The 15,343-nt window shown below is 46.6% G+C and overlaps 2 protein-coding genes across 5 annotated transcripts in view; both read left to right on the top strand.

The window, feature by feature from the left end:
- The window catches only part of LOC125546126 (cysteine-rich receptor-like protein kinase 10), a 107,952-nt gene that overhangs the window by 37,156 nt on the left and 55,453 nt on the right, over window positions 1-15,343 (top strand). The window lies entirely within an intron of this gene.
- On the top strand, window positions 421-6,259 carry LOC125546120 (cysteine-rich receptor-like protein kinase 10). Of its 4 annotated transcripts, none has more exons than XM_048710264.2 (10): window positions 421-685; window positions 1,232-1,329; window positions 1,428-1,491; window positions 1,600-2,550; window positions 3,473-3,583; window positions 3,688-3,863; window positions 4,452-4,680; window positions 4,756-4,993; window positions 5,095-5,245; window positions 5,337-6,259. In XM_048710264.2, exons 4-10 carry the CDS (start codon window positions 1,614-1,616, stop codon window positions 5,661-5,663), a joined length of 2,169 nt encoding a protein of 722 aa, XP_048566221.2. In that variant the 5' UTR covers window positions 421-685; window positions 1,232-1,329; window positions 1,428-1,491; window positions 1,600-1,613; the 3' UTR covers window positions 5,664-6,259. The 4 variants fall into 4 exon arrangements, with proteins under 4 accessions (XP_048566221.2, XP_087370298.1, XP_048566220.2 ...); XM_087514172.1 differs by having other exon boundaries at window positions 422-685; window positions 4,470-4,680; XM_048710263.2 differs by having other exon boundaries at window positions 422-685; window positions 3,682-3,863.

The following is a 15,343-nucleotide window of genomic DNA, read 5'->3' as shown; positions in this document are numbered from 1 at the left end:
GTCCTTTCTTTTTGAACGCCGAACTTTTCATTCGATCGCTGAACTGTGGTCGTATGATCATCGGATTTGTGGCGTCTATTTTGTAAGCGGGAATGACTACATTTGAATTTACAGCGGGTTGAGGGGCGTCTGGGGGCGTGGTTGGGAGCTAGGTCGCCCCAGAGGCCGATCTAGCGCCGGTTCGCCCCCAGGCCGCTCTTTTTCGACGCCTTGAGAGGCTGAACGGCTGGACATGCTCTTAAGGCCGCAATTTGTGAACTTTTCAGGCATATGGTCGACGCAGGCCCATGTGAGCCCACAGAGCCGAACAGAGACGGTCGATGCAGGCCCATGTGAGCCCACAGAGGCAGCTGGTCGGCACCGGGAGAGAGACGGACGGGATGGACTTGGACTCGGTCGCGGTCGGCCAGCCAGTCATTCTCCTCCTCCTCGTCCACTCCACCCAAGTTGGAAAACAAGTGCACTCCACTCCGCCGCCGTCCTCCACTGAATCGAGTGGCTCCTCCTCCCCCACTCCCCACTCTGTCGACTTATCTCCGGGTCACGCCGCCTGGACCGGGGATACATTGGCGAGCGAGCAGGGGAGCGGAGCGAGCGCCGGCGCCCGGCGGCTTCGTGCCGGAGAGGAGAACGGGGGTCGCGCGCCGGCGACGCAATCGTGCTTCCACTTCCAGTGCTAAGCTCGGTACGAAATCACCTCTTTTCCCCCATGGTTTTAAGACAGTTTCTCTCGCAATGCAAAGCTTTGTGGTCGACAATCGGTAACCCACAAGCCCCTATCTGCAGTCCCCATAATCCAGTGGTAAGCCCCTAGATTTTTTATTTTTTTTGCCGGGCTAGATTCGTTATCCAGCTTGAAGAGAAGACACTGAATTTTGCTCACGCTAAACAACATGTTGAATTGAGAATTTTCGATTGCCTGTCCAATTGAACTATCAAAATGAAGACTTGGAATATAGTAGACTTCATAAACTTCCAGCTTAACCCTCTCTTGACTTGGAATATAATAGACTTTCTGAACTCCAAGCTTAACCCTGTTTTTGACTTGGAGTAGACTTCCTCAACTCCCAGCTTAACCCTGTTTTTGACTTGGGAGTAGACTTCCTTAACTTCCAGCTTAATCCCTGATATCTGAATGGCTACTTGTGACATCTGAACTTTGAGATTTAGATCTCTTAATTATTTGTCGAGCACACACTTCTTTGATGCTTACATGCCTTCAATTTTGCAGCGTGATTTCTAGAACATGATCACCATATCTAGAACATAGACGCCCGGTGCTGCAAACAGAGGACAGCAATAGCATGCACAATTCTTCTAGCTCCACAGGTTCCAAATTCTGAGACATTTCTTAACCTTTTTGCCAGCAATAGCATGCTGTCCTTGCAGTTCTGAGCATATGGACATTTCTCCTCTGTGTTCTTTAGGTTGGTGTGCCATTATTTATTGATGATCCAGTGTCACTACAACGCGGGGAGGTGGAGCTTCGATGTATGGTGGTGTTTTCCAGTTCTCTACATTTTTTTTCCTTTTTAGTTACTTATTATCTTCCTGTTCTAACATACTTTTTTCTCTCCCATTTTTATGAGAGCTCTTCAGTTTCTACAAGTTGCATGGCGATGAGGTTCCTATCAGCCGTGGATCTGCCTTGTCATCCATGTATGGCCATGGTTATCCTCCCCCTCCTCCTCCTGCTCCTCGTGCCTCTCACCGCTGCCCAAACGTGGCCAGCATGCGGCGAGAGCGGCAACTACAAATCAAATAGCACCTATGAAGCCAACCTCAAGCTCCTCTCTTCCACCCTCCCGAAGAAAGCAGCATCCAACACCACCCTCTTCGCTACCGACACAGTCGGCAATGTTCCAAACACCATCTTTGCCCTTGCTCTCTGCCGCGGGGACTCCAATGCCTCTGCCTGCGAGGGATGCTTGGTGACCGCCTTCCAGGACGGGCAGGAACACTGCACGAGCAATAAGGACGCCACCGTGTACTACAATAGCAATCCCTGCATGCTCAGGTTCTCCAACAAGAATTTTCTCGCCACCAACGTCAATGACAATATACTCGTCATTGTGAGCCTCGACATGTTCATAAACATCTCGACAAGAGCTGACTCCTTCAGCTTCTTGTTGTTCACACTTCTGAACAACACAGCTCAATCGGCTGCGAACAGCTCGAGGAGGTTCACCACCTCGCGCTTGGATGTCAGCTCCCTCCCGACGCTCTACTGCCTTATGCAGTGCACGCCCGACCTGACCGCTGACGACTGTGCGGCCTGTTTCCAGCCTTACTCCCAGATAACACTCAAGTACATGGACGGTAGGAAAGGTGGTCGACTTCTGGGGACACGGTGTAGCATGAGGTACGAGATATACCCGTTCTTTCAAGGGGACCCCATGCTGCGTATTATCAGCTTGGTATCTGAACTTCCGCCGACCAACAATACCATGCCGCCAGTTACATTGTACCCACCCCCGCAGTCGCAACCGCACTCACCGGATGCGGCACCACCACCTCCGGAGGCGCAAGCGACCACCCAAGAACTTCATGGTATGTAAATTCTCGTCCTTCCCGGCAGATCCATGGTTGGACATGGCACCACTGCTTCAGTTAGATTCATTAATTTAGGCAACATGTCACACATCTTGCGTGATATAAGACTTTTTAGAGATTTCAATAGGCGCTACATACGGATGTATATAAACCTATTTTAAAGTGTAGATTCACTCATTTTGCTCCGTATGCGGTCTGCATTGGAATCTCTAAATAGTCTTGTATTTAGAAACGGAGGGAGTACATGGTAGCATTTTTAGACTAGCAGACATGAGCTTAAAAATAGATTAATAAAAACAAATAAGTACAAGAACTATGTTAAGTCAATAACAATGAAAATGATGTTAATTGATAAGGGGAAAGATGCTAGAGTCAGAATGGTTCAAAATTCAAAGAGGGGCTGACCCATGTTCAATTGGTAAAGTGTGGTCGAGTGAGATGATCCATGACCTACAACTGATTTGTCATTGTCTCTAACACTAAATAAACTAGATGATGCCCTGCGCGCTGTTGCGGAAATTGGTTGCAATATATTTCAATGAGATTTGATTGTATTGAATATAGATATTTAGATTCATAACACGTGAACCAAAATTTACAATACATACGACTTATTATATGTATGTAAAGTTGTAAAATATTTATTAAATATATTTTTACCTCCAATATTTATTGAATATAAGTAGAATAATAGAATGAAAAATATTTTCTCATGCATGGTTGCATGTGGTGGTGGGTCTTTTCCCATGCATTGTTGCATGTTGAGGTGGTCCTTATCACATTCATAATTGTATAGTGATGTGGCATGCTTGCATGTTGAGATAATTAAGTTAGTGGGGGTGACTCTTTTAGGTATATAGGATATAGGATTCGTTTTTATATTTATATGAAACTATATATGAAGTCGTGTTTTTCTTAGGACGCAACTCACACCGGAGGGCGCTTTGGATTATTGCTGTGGCAGCTCCATTACTGTCAATATTTCTGTGTGTTATTTTTTTCGTTGTATGGATGAGAAGACAAAGAAAAGGTTTGTTGTTATTTGGATTAGAACATTCCTCTAAAAAATTACCACTTATATATGTACTCAGCCTTAAGGTTGTATGTTTGTGTGTCCTCTCAATTTAGGAACAGAAATCGTACATGATCAAGCTGCCACAAATAGGCCGGAAGAAGACGCATTGGTTTGGAGATTGGAAGAAAAGAGTTCAGAGTTCACTCTCTTTGACTTCTCTGAGATCTTGCGTGCTACACACAACTTCTCGAAAGAAAACCTACTTGGGCAAGGTGGTTTTGGCCCTGTCTACAAGGTAAATGTGTTGTCTTGAAAAGATTCAATTATATGTTCATTCTAAAATATATATTAAATCACGATTGCCTAAAAAGTCCTTATATATTTACAGTAGAGCTAATTACAGTAGCTGAATCTATAATGAATCGTGATATGATGTGCCTAGTTTTAAAGCTACCTTTGAAAATAATGTATATAAGTTCCAATATCTCCAATGGTTATCATATCATTCATCCCAGTAATAGCAAACTATGGTGAAGCGAAGTCACACGCTTTTCAATATTATCGACACCCTAGAATGAGAAAAAAAAACATACAGTTGCTTGATAAACATATACTCCCGAAATCCAGTTTTATAAATGTATCTCAACCAAATATTATTAGCATAAGTAACCTGCTACCTAGCCTTAAACTAGAGAAAGAATTAAGATGGAACTCTTGATAAACGACAGTGGACTGAAGCTCCGAAGGAAATAGGTGTAATGCACTGAAAAAGAATATGAAGGCCATGCGTTGGATATGTGATGCTGTATATCCCAAAAGTCCTTTTCCCATGGATGGCATGTAATCCATTTTCTGTAATTTCAGTAAAATATAATGCCTCCAGCTTTGTACATGCTTCCAGGGCCAATTACCAGATGGAATAGAAATTGCAGTTAAAAGGCTTGCCTCACATTCAAGACAGGGTTTCACAGAATTCAAAAATGAAGTTGAACTTATTGCAAAACTACAACACAGTAATCTGGTCAAGCTCATGGGTTGCTGCATTCAGGGAGAGGAAAAACTTTTGGTGTACGAATATTTGCCAAATAAGAGCTTGGACTTCTTTATCTTTGGTATGCACAGTGTAGTTCAACCATATTTTGGATCGCGTTTCGTCCATACTATAAAATGCACTTTCTAATGTGCAGATGTTAGCAGAACAACTTTGGTTGATTGGAATAAAAGATGTGTGATAATCGAAGGGATAGCCCAAGGTCTACTGTATCTCCACAAGCACTCTCGGTTGCGCATCATACACAGAGACCTTAAGGCCAGCAACATTCTCTTGGACCAGGACATGAATCCTAAAATTTCTGATTTTGGGCTAGCTAAAATTTTCAGCTCCAATGATACTCAAGGAAGCACAAAGAGGGTGGTGGGAACATAGTAAGTATATAACACGATTAATTAAAATAGCATTAATCAGCTGATTCATCAACCTTTAAAATTTGATATAGTATTTTACTTATGCTTCTAACTCATTTCAGTGGCTATATGGCTCCGGAGTATGCATCTGAAGGCATTTACTCGATCAAATCTGATGTGTTCAGCTTTGGTGTCTTACTTCTCGAGATCCTTAGCGGACAAAGGAATTCTGGTTTCCATCAGCATGAAGACTTTCTTAACCTCCTTGGATATGTGAGCATTTTGTGAACTCTCACACACATATGTACATTGTTTGTATACCGATGTAATTTTTGACATGTATGTGATGATAAATTTTCTGTAGTCATGGCAGCTCTGGGAAGGAGGAAGATTTCTTGAGCTTCTAGAAGCATCAATTGGTAAGGAGATCCATGCAGCGGAGGCTAGGAGGTACATTAACATTGCACTAATGTGCGTACAAGAGCATGCAGATGATCGACCGACCATGTCAAATGTCGTTGCGATGTTAAACAGCGAGGGTGTTATTCTTCCAGAGCCTAAGCATCCGGCATACTTCAACCTAAGGGTATCTAAGGAAGATGAATCGGATAGTGTTCTGTACAGTCATAATGATGTAACTATCTGCAGTAATAATGACGTAACCATCACTGAGGAACCAGATGGCAGATAGTTGGTCACTTTGCTTCAGACCTTCAGTTGTTAATGGAAGTGCTAGCAATCAGACAGCTGGCAGGCATACCAGGTTGGTCAAGTAAAGTAGAGCGGACCAAGTAAGCCTATCATGTTTTGGTTCTGATGAAGGATTGCGACCGGCGTACCTCTGTAGCGCTTGTTCGGTTCCTGCCGTGAAGGAAGCTCTGCTGGTGTCCGTAGGCTATATTGATATGCAGGTTAATACTGTATTTAGCTTTTGTGCATCGCACCATCATTTTCCACTGGTGGCTGCTGCTGTAGACTTTAAAGGAGGACTTGAAATCCAAAGGATTTCAATCTGAAAGTAGCTGCATTAACTGAATCGTGCTGGGCGAAGTATGTGTTGCATCTATGTGCGCCTTTCATGTTTTCCTCTAGGTTAATTCCATTGTGTGCTAGGGTTGTAGCAGTTCCATAATGTTACAAAAAGAAGCATTTTTTGTAGAGTTGTCACGATAATACCAACATTGACGGTGGATAAATTCATTGACCGTACTACTCATTGCTGCTAAGAACAGGAGTTCTTGATTTACAGTTTCAAGCAAAATTTATTTGGCAAACTCCCTTCCAGGAGTTAAGGTATGTTTGTACTTTTGAGAAATTTCCTCCCTTTTTCAATATTATCAGTAGTTACTGAATTTTGAAGTGAGAGCTTAACTGTTTTAAGTAACTGCAGAATTGTCGAACATTTCTCGAACACAATGCTATTATGGCTACATCCCGGGGAATGACCATAGGCACACCTTCCCATGTACTAAATCGACGACAAGCCTGCCGATGCCATTAGGCACATCTCAACCATAGCGCAATGGCTGGTCAGGGACTCAGGGCACCCCTTGCCATTGGTACCTGGACCGACCTTCTCGATCTCGTGTCTAGCCTACTAGATTCGTCTAGTCTAATTTTGCCGCCCACGGTGCCTTTAAGTAATAGGCACGTGTTACATGTGTCTGACTCAAACGCCTAATTAATTCTCGGCGTGTTCCAAGTCTAATTGTAATCCAATACACATATTCGATATAATCTTAACAACTACGTATTTCTGAAGATGTAATCCTTTGCTTCTCATTGTGTACCTAACGGAAGACAAGGAACGCTCGTCGGAGGCTTGCCCTTGCGGTGGCTGCTGCTTGAGAGACGCGAGAGACAATTTTCGTGATCAATTCCGCAAACCGATCTACCCTGCCGGCCGCTGATGGAGGGATCAGCCGAGCGAGCTGTGATTTTCACTTTGAATCTTAGGGAAGCAAGTATGTCAGGGAAACAGTTCACGCGGGCTAATAACCGTCCAGTGCCGCCATACAAGAAACTTGATAGTGTGTTTATGGATACCAAATGGGAATTAAAATTTCAAATGTTAACCGTGTGTGCACTCAACTGTATTGAAACACTTTCGGACTGTGCACCGACCATACTCGACTCTTAACTCTCTTAACTCCCTTAGTACTTGTCGCCCATTCAAATTTGAGTTGGGATGGTCACTTAGAGCATCTTCAGCTGCACCCTCAACAGGCCCCCTCAGGCCACTTTTTTGGCGCCGGCACCAAAAAACGCCCCAGTCGCACCCCCAGGACGCCGAAAAACGCCGGTTCGGTCCTTTTTTCCGCCCGGCGGTCACAGGCCGAACCCGGCGCACTGAGGGGCAGTTGGGGGCTCCGGCGGAAAGGAAAAGCGCGACTGGCCCACGCCGTCAGGGGAAAAGTCAAGGTTTTCTTCCCCGACTCGCCTCCCACCCCCCGCGCCCTCGGCCGCTAGTAGCTATATCCCGGCGCCGCCCGCCGCCTTTCACCACTAGATAACCATTCCACGCCGGAAAAATAGCAGAGCTTCGCCGCGACAGCCCCTCCAACAGAAGCTGGGCGTTTTCGGCCGCCGTTTCCGGCCGCGGAGGGTCAGTTTAGCGGCGGGTACACGCCCACCGGGCGCAAGGTGTTCGGCGATTTGCCTGCCTCGGCGATGGACTCAGATGACGAGGAAGCGCTCGCCACACTGCTGGAGGAGGAAGCCGAGGCCGACATCCAGGAAGAAGAGCATCTCATGGTGCTCGCCGCCCTCGCCCAGCTGCTAGCGAGCAATGAAAAGCCGCGCGCGAGGTGGCTCGGCGCCGGGGCGGGTGAAAGTAAAGAACCGGCATCGTCTCGAAGGCTACTGCATGCTCTACTCCGACTACTTCGCCGATGCTCCACTTCACGGCGAGAAAACATTTCGGCGCCGTTATCGGATGAGCCGAAAGCTCTTCCTCAGGATTGTGAATTCCATCCGGGGGTTCGACAACTACTTCAAGTGCAAGATGGATTGGACCGGCGCCCTTGGATTCACCTCCATCCAGAAGTGCACGACAGCGATGAGGATGCTTGCATATGGAGCTCCCGGTGATTCAATCGACAACTATGGGCGCATGGCCGAGTCTGTTGGGGAATGTAGCAGAAATTCAAAATTTTCCTACGTGTCACCAAGATCTATCTATGGAGAGACCAGCAACGAGGGGAAGGAGAGTGCATCTACATACCCTTGTAGATCGCTAAGCGGAAGCGTTCAAGAGAACGGGGTTGAAGGAGTCGTACTCGTCGTGATCCAAATCACCAATGATCCTAGTGCCGAACGGACGGCACCTCCGTGTTCAACACACGTACAGCCCGGTGACGTCTCCCATGCCTTGATCCAGCAAGGAGAGAGGGAGAGGTTGAGGAAGACTCCATCCAGCAGCAGCACAACGGCGTGGTGGTGGTGGAGGAGCGTGGTACTCCAGCAGGGCTTCGCCAAGCACCGCAAGAAACGAGGAGAAAGAGAGGTAGGGCTGCGCCAACAAGAGGAGAGGAACTCGTGTGTTGTGGGCAGCCCAAAACTCAAGTATATATAGGGGAAGGGGAGGGGCTGCGCCCCCACCTAGGGTTCCCTCCCTAGGGGTGGCGGCAGCCCCCTAGATCCCATCTAGGGGCGGCCAAGGGGAGGGGAGAGGGGGAGGCGCACCAGGGTGGGCCTTAGGGCCCATCTGCCCTAGGGTTTGCCCCCTTCTCCTCTCCCTTGCGCCTTGGGCCCTTGTGGGGGGGCGCACCAGCCCACCTGGGGCTGGTCCCCTCCCACACTTGGCCCATGCAGCCCTCCGGGGCTTGTGGCCCCACTTGGTGGACCCCCGAGACCCTCCCGGTGGTCCCGGTATGTTACCGATAAACCCCGAAACTTTTCCGGCGACCAAAACAGGACTTCCCATATATAAATCTTTACCTCCGGACCATTCCGGAACTTCTCGTGACGTCCGGGATCTCATCCGAGACTCCGAACAACATTAGGTAACCACGTATATCTATTCCCTATAACCCTAGCGTCATCGAACCTTAAGTGTGTAGACCCTATGGGTTCGGGAGACATGCAGACATGACCGAGATGACTCTCCGGTCAATAACCAACAGCGGGATCTGGATACCCATGTTGGCTCCCACATGTTCCATGATGATCTCATCGGATGAACCATGATGTCAAGGACTTAATCAATCCCGTATACAATTCCCTTTGTCTAGCGGTACGATACTTGCCCGATATTCAATCATCGGTATCCCGATACCTTGTTCAGTCTCGTTACCGGCAAGTCTCTTTACTCGTTCCGTAACACATCATCCCGTGATCAACTCCTTGATCACATTGTGCACATTATGATGATGTCCTACCGAGTGGGCCCAGAGATACCTCTCCGTTTACACGGAGTGACAAATCCCAGTCTCGATTCGTGCCAACCCAACAGACACTTTCGGAGATACCTGTAGTGTACCTTTATAGCCACCTAGTTACGTTGTGACGTTTGGCACACCCAAAGCACTCCTACGGTATCCGGGAGTTGCACAATCTCATGGTCTAAGGAAATGATACTTGACATTAGAAAAGCTTTAGCATACGAACTACACGATCTTTGTGCTAGGCTTAGGATTGGGTCTTGTCCATCACATCATTCTCCTAATGATGTGATCCCGTTATCAACGATATCCAATGTCCATGGTCAGGAAATCGTAACCATCTATTGATCAACGAGCTAGTCAACTAGAGGCTTACTAGGGACATGGTGTTGTCTATGTATCCACACATGTATCTGAGTTTCCTATCAATACAATTCTAGCATGGATAATAAACGATTATCATGAACAAGGAAATATAATAATAACCAATTTATTATTGCCTCTAGGGCATATTTCTAACAGAGTCCACCAACATAGAGTGTTTCTACAAGTTCTGTCAGGCAGTGGTGGCCGTGTTTGGACCGAAATACTTGAGAACACCCAATGCGGAAGACACTGCTCAGATCCTAGCACAGAATGCGGCAAGAGGATTTCCTGGGATGCTTGAAAGCATCGACTGCATGCATTGAAAATGGAAGAATTGCCCATTTGCTTGGCAGGGAATGTACAAAGGCGCCAAAGGCGGTTGCAGTGTGGTACTTAAGGCGGTGGCCACACATGACCTCTGGATTTGGCACTCCTTCTTTGGTACGCCAGGAACTCACAATGACATCAACATGCTGTAGTGCTCTCCTGTCTTTGCCAAGCTTGTTGAAGGTCATTCTCCTCTGGTGAACTTCGAGATCAATGGGCGGCACTACAACAAGGGGTACTATCTAGCTGATGGCATCTATCCGAGATGGTCGACATTTGTGAAGACGATCTCAAACCCTGTGCCAGGAGGCAAGAACGCCTGGTTTGCAAAGGTTCAGGAGGCTTGCAGGAAGGATGTCGAGCGGGCATTTGGTGTGCTCCAATCTCGATTTGCTGTTGTCCGGTACCCCGCCCAGACCTGGCCGAAAGATAAAATGTGGGAGATTATGACTTGCTGTGTCATCTTGCACAACATGATCATCGAGAGCGAGCAAGAAGACCAAGTGTTTGACACTGAACCATACTACAGGCAGGCTTCTCTAGCCGAAGTTGATCACCAGCTACCGGCAAGCTGGACTGCCTATCTCAGTATGCCTCAGGAGATCCGAGACCCACAGATGCATCATCAACTGCAGCAAGATCTGATAGAGCATCTATGGAGGCTCAAGGGCGACGTCGGGCACGACGTGTGATGAAATATGAGTTTTTATTTGTTGAACTATATAATTTGTATTGAACTATTTGTTGTTGTACTATTTTGTTGAAGTATTTGATATTTTTGTGATGAAATATGTGATAAAAAAATTATGTGCATAATTGAACGCCGAACAACGGCGAACCACGCTGAATATGGGCCTATTGTCGCCCATATGGGCCCTTTATTCGCCGAAATGGGGCTGAAAAGTGGGCCAATATCGGCGCCTGGGGGCGACGACTGGGCGCGAAACCGCCCCCAGCGCCGATTGTATCGCCGGCTCGCCCCTAGGGGGCGATTTATGCGTCCAGGGGGGCGAATGGCTGGAGATGCTCTTAGGTGGGCTTTGCTGACTTAGAGTGCGTGGGAGTAGTCTGTCGTTGGTCGAAACACCGATTCAGCGATGGAACTTTAAGATCATAGCCTGAAGGTGATTCCAATTTGGATGGACAAAACACACTAGTGGTATTTATGAAAAAGAGAAAGAGTACCTTTCCACGATTATTGATGATCTCGATAAAATCACAGAGCCCCGCATTTTTGACACCTCAAGAGATTGATTGAAAAACATCAATCCAATGAGAAGATTGGACGTCTTTTTCTAGAAGAGGAAATCAAGTGGTATAAAAGATCCGACCCCCATTTCATTTGGAGGGAGACAACAATACATGATACTTCCACATGGTTTGCAAACTGCAAGTGCACATCGTTTGCAAAACTACACCAGTTTACCCGCGTGCCTTGTCAGCTACCCTGACATGTTGGGCCCACCTCCTGACGACACAATAGATCCCAAGCGTGCACGTCAGGCCAACTCACGCTTCTGTGGGCCCGTGTGGTTGAATGAATCCATCTTGACACCAATGTCTACCACTTAAGGCAGGGAGGACCGAGGAGAGGCCCATTCGGTGGATCAAAGGCAATCGACACTCGGTGGCTACCTATTCCCCCTTTCACCTCTCGCAAGACTAGTTCATCCATTTGTGTAACCGACTCTGTAATTGAGACTAGCTACCCAATTTCCAAAGATAATCGAGTGATTTGGTGTGGGTGCTAACATCTAGTATTAGAGATAAGGCACCACCTCTTCACCTTGAAGCAATTAATGGATCTGCATAGAGTACCAGGACTACTCTCTTGACCTACTCACATGAAAGCCAGTATATGAGGACGTGTGACTGTCTGTTGTTAATCCCATGAAAGCCAGCATGCGCCGGCGCGTTTTCCCCCATTGAACGAACTTCATATGTAGGCTAACTTCACCACTTCTTGTTGGCTTCAGAGCTTGGCAGACTGTGCTACTTACCGTCGCGAGTCAGCGCATACTTTACCTTTCAGGAATCATCAAGAACCATGGACGGCGAGGCCCATGGTTACAAGTTTCCATAATCTCCGAGTAGTCATGGGCCTCGCCTACCCGGAGAATACGGAAACTTCTAACCATGGTCCTCACCGTCCTTTATAAGGCGAGGCCAGGCTAGTCAATAGGCACCTTACAATGTCATACTTTCACCCACTCGATACACCTACGACTCAGGGGGGACGCGGTCCGGTCCGGTCCGGGCTTTGACCGAGCCAGCCTTTGGACCGGCCGCGACCAGTCCTGTCCGGGCCGGACCGAGGTGGCCAGCAAGCCTATTTTCCAGGACCAGACCGAGAGGAGCAAAGCTCGGTCAGCCCGAATGGGACCGATGGCTGGGACTCTGTTTAGGCTGTTTTCCAGCCTGGGAGTGCTTCATTGGCCACTGTTTAAATAAATTTGGTCGTATTTAGACAGTAGCTGTCCCTGGGAGTGCTCTATTAAGCGTTTTGGCCATTATTTAGCCTGTAGCTTCTCCTGGGAGTGCCCTGTTGCGCTTTTTGGCCACAATTTAGGCTGTCCAAATTTAGTGAGTGCTCTGTTTCTGTATAATGACTAGTATGGCATAACTAAATTTGGACATCATCTTATTTGTATTTTGGACATCAAAACAACAGATTCTGAGAAGAACAATAGCACAAAAATCACATGCACAAACATAAGGTCTTATCATCATTAAACGACACGATTACAAACTTGTAATGATAATTTCGAGTTCATGTCAATTGAGAAGTTCAACATAACACAAATGAGAGGTTCATCTCGAAACTTGCAATAACAATTCATAGTTCCTGACTCGACAAATTCCAACATAACACAAATTCAAAAGTAACCTTCACATGAGAATACCACTTTGACATCCATCTCCAGAATAGCAAGATCAACATCCACATGATGAACGTCTACAAGTAATATAAGCAACATTCACATAAATAATATTTGGTATCGTATGACAAGTGAAACATGCAAGAAGAATAGTTACCAATCATTGATCTCCTCCACCACAATGGGTAACTTGATGGTCTCAACATCATCCTCTTCATTCTCATCCCTCGGCTACAAGTGCGGAAGTTAGACAAATGCTCACATCACATACAAGACCAAAAAAGAAAGAGAAAAAGGTAAGGAAAATATGGCAAACATACCACCAGATTCAAGTCAACGTGAGCACCCTTGATATAACTTGCACCACAAACTAATGCCTCCACCATAATTACAAAGAGCCTTCAACACGATCTCTCCGGGATGCTTCGTCGATGGCTCTTTGACCTTGTGAAAATGGGCTCAAACATCGGATGACATCCTAACAGGAGCATTGGCTCTTGGCCTCTTGTTCTTTTTCTTTTTCATTTCTCTTGCCCCCTCCTTACTAGAGACAACATGCACAAGTGATTCCTCGGACACAGTGTCACCTTCTAGTTCATTAGTTGATTCCTTATACCCTTCTGATGTATCATCACCCAACATATCAGCACTCGCTTGTGGCGGGACTATAAACAGATTTTGCTCCTCATATTCCTCATCGTCCTTGTCCTTGTCCTCATCCATGTCCACGTCCTCGTCCTTGTCCTCCTCCTCGTCTTCTACCACCTAACACACATGAGCACACAAATAAGCAAACAACACCTATATGGTTATATGGAAATATGGCTACATCAAGCATCAAGTAAAAGCAATCTTACAATAGTAGATGCATGAGGCAGCTCGGAGCAGGTTGCGGAGCCAGAGGCAGCGGCTTCCGCGGCACGCACGCCGGCACCGGTGCGGTCGGGGAGACGCGGAGGAGGTGGAGGGTGTTTTTTTAACCTACAAATCAACTCTCCCGTTGGGGCATTGGGAAAGTTTTTCGCCTTCCTAATCTGCACCTTAGGCTTCCTCTTCTTCCTCGGAACCGGCGGAGGCAGCGCCGAATCTTGCCTAATTAGGTAAGTCACGCTCTTCTCCTTTGTCTTCGCCTTCGCATTCTCCTTACCAGCACCCTTTCCCTTCTCATTCCCCTTCCCCTTCACCATTATCTACAAAAAACAGCACATAATATCTGCAGTCAGTACATCAATCAAGTGCAAATAATTCATCTTCTTATTTTTGTAGCATAGAAAATTATCTAGTACTAGTGCAAATAAACATAATTATCTCCTGACCATTATCTACAAAAAAACACATAATCCCCTTCTCATTCCCCTTCTCCTTCACTACATCTCTTGAAACTCTTGAGTCTTGACTAAAGTGGGACAAAAGTTTGTTGTTCAAAAACTACATCTCCAGATCTCCTATCTAAGTCTCTAGCACTAAATCATCTCAGTTCGGCGAGGGTTACATGTTAGAAAAAGATTACCTCTTCTTCTTCGTGGCGCTCGGTGAGGAACCAGGGAAGGATGGACCGACGGTGTGCTGACCTTGTTGCCTCCCGGATGTACAGGTGCTCCTCCAGCCTGGACTCGGACGAGATGGCGCCGTCGGTGAAGGGAGAGGCCGCGGGCAACGGCACCGTCGCCTTAGGGTTTGGGTTAGGGATAGAAGTAGAATAGAGGAGAAGGCGTTGCCTTTGTTTGTGAGGAGAGCTGAATCGAGCGAGGAGGGGAATGGAACGAGAGATGGAACGAGGGGAGGGGGGTTGCTCGGCTCGAGGGCTCGGGGCCTCGATGTATTAGACAGTTCATGGGCCTTGCGCCATTGGTCCGCTCGGTCGGCCCGGTTAAACACACTAGTAGAAAAAGGGTCAAATGTGAAGCACATTAGTCATGGTTTGTAACAGAACCGGCACTAAACCATTAGTGTCGGTTCCAACGGCTAGGCGGGTGGAGATCTATAGTACCGGTTCGTGGCAAACCTATAGTACCGGTTCATCCCACGAACCAGTACTAAAGAGGCCGTGGCCCCACCGTCCCCCTTTAGTGCCGGTTCGTGCTACGAACCGGTACTAAACAGGTTGTGGCAGGATGTTTTTAGTCCCACCTCGCTCCCCTAACAAGGTTTTTACCACCTTAAATATGTTACTTCTCAAACTATCACAAGCACTTGGTCTTCATTAAATTCTATGTGTAGAATTTGTAGACGCAATATGAGTCTTCACCGGTTTACAAACCATTGAGGACTCATATTGACAATTCAGATTGTACACAAAAAGATCATTGATGATCAAAGTATTTTTTGATGTATTTCTCTATAAAGAAATATAAGATCATGATCTAAATGCTCTTATATTTTCTTTACAGAGGGGTATATTTTTTGCATGTTTACAC

The sequence above is a fragment of the Triticum urartu genome, chromosome 3A, assembly GCF_056163025.1.
Source record: "Triticum urartu cultivar PI428250 chromosome 3A, HENAU_Tu73, whole genome shotgun sequence".
NCBI lineage: Eukaryota > Viridiplantae > Streptophyta > Magnoliopsida > Poales > Poaceae > Triticum > Triticum urartu.
Note: the sequence above shows the minus strand (reverse complement) of the source record. Positions and strands in the feature narration are given on the sequence as shown.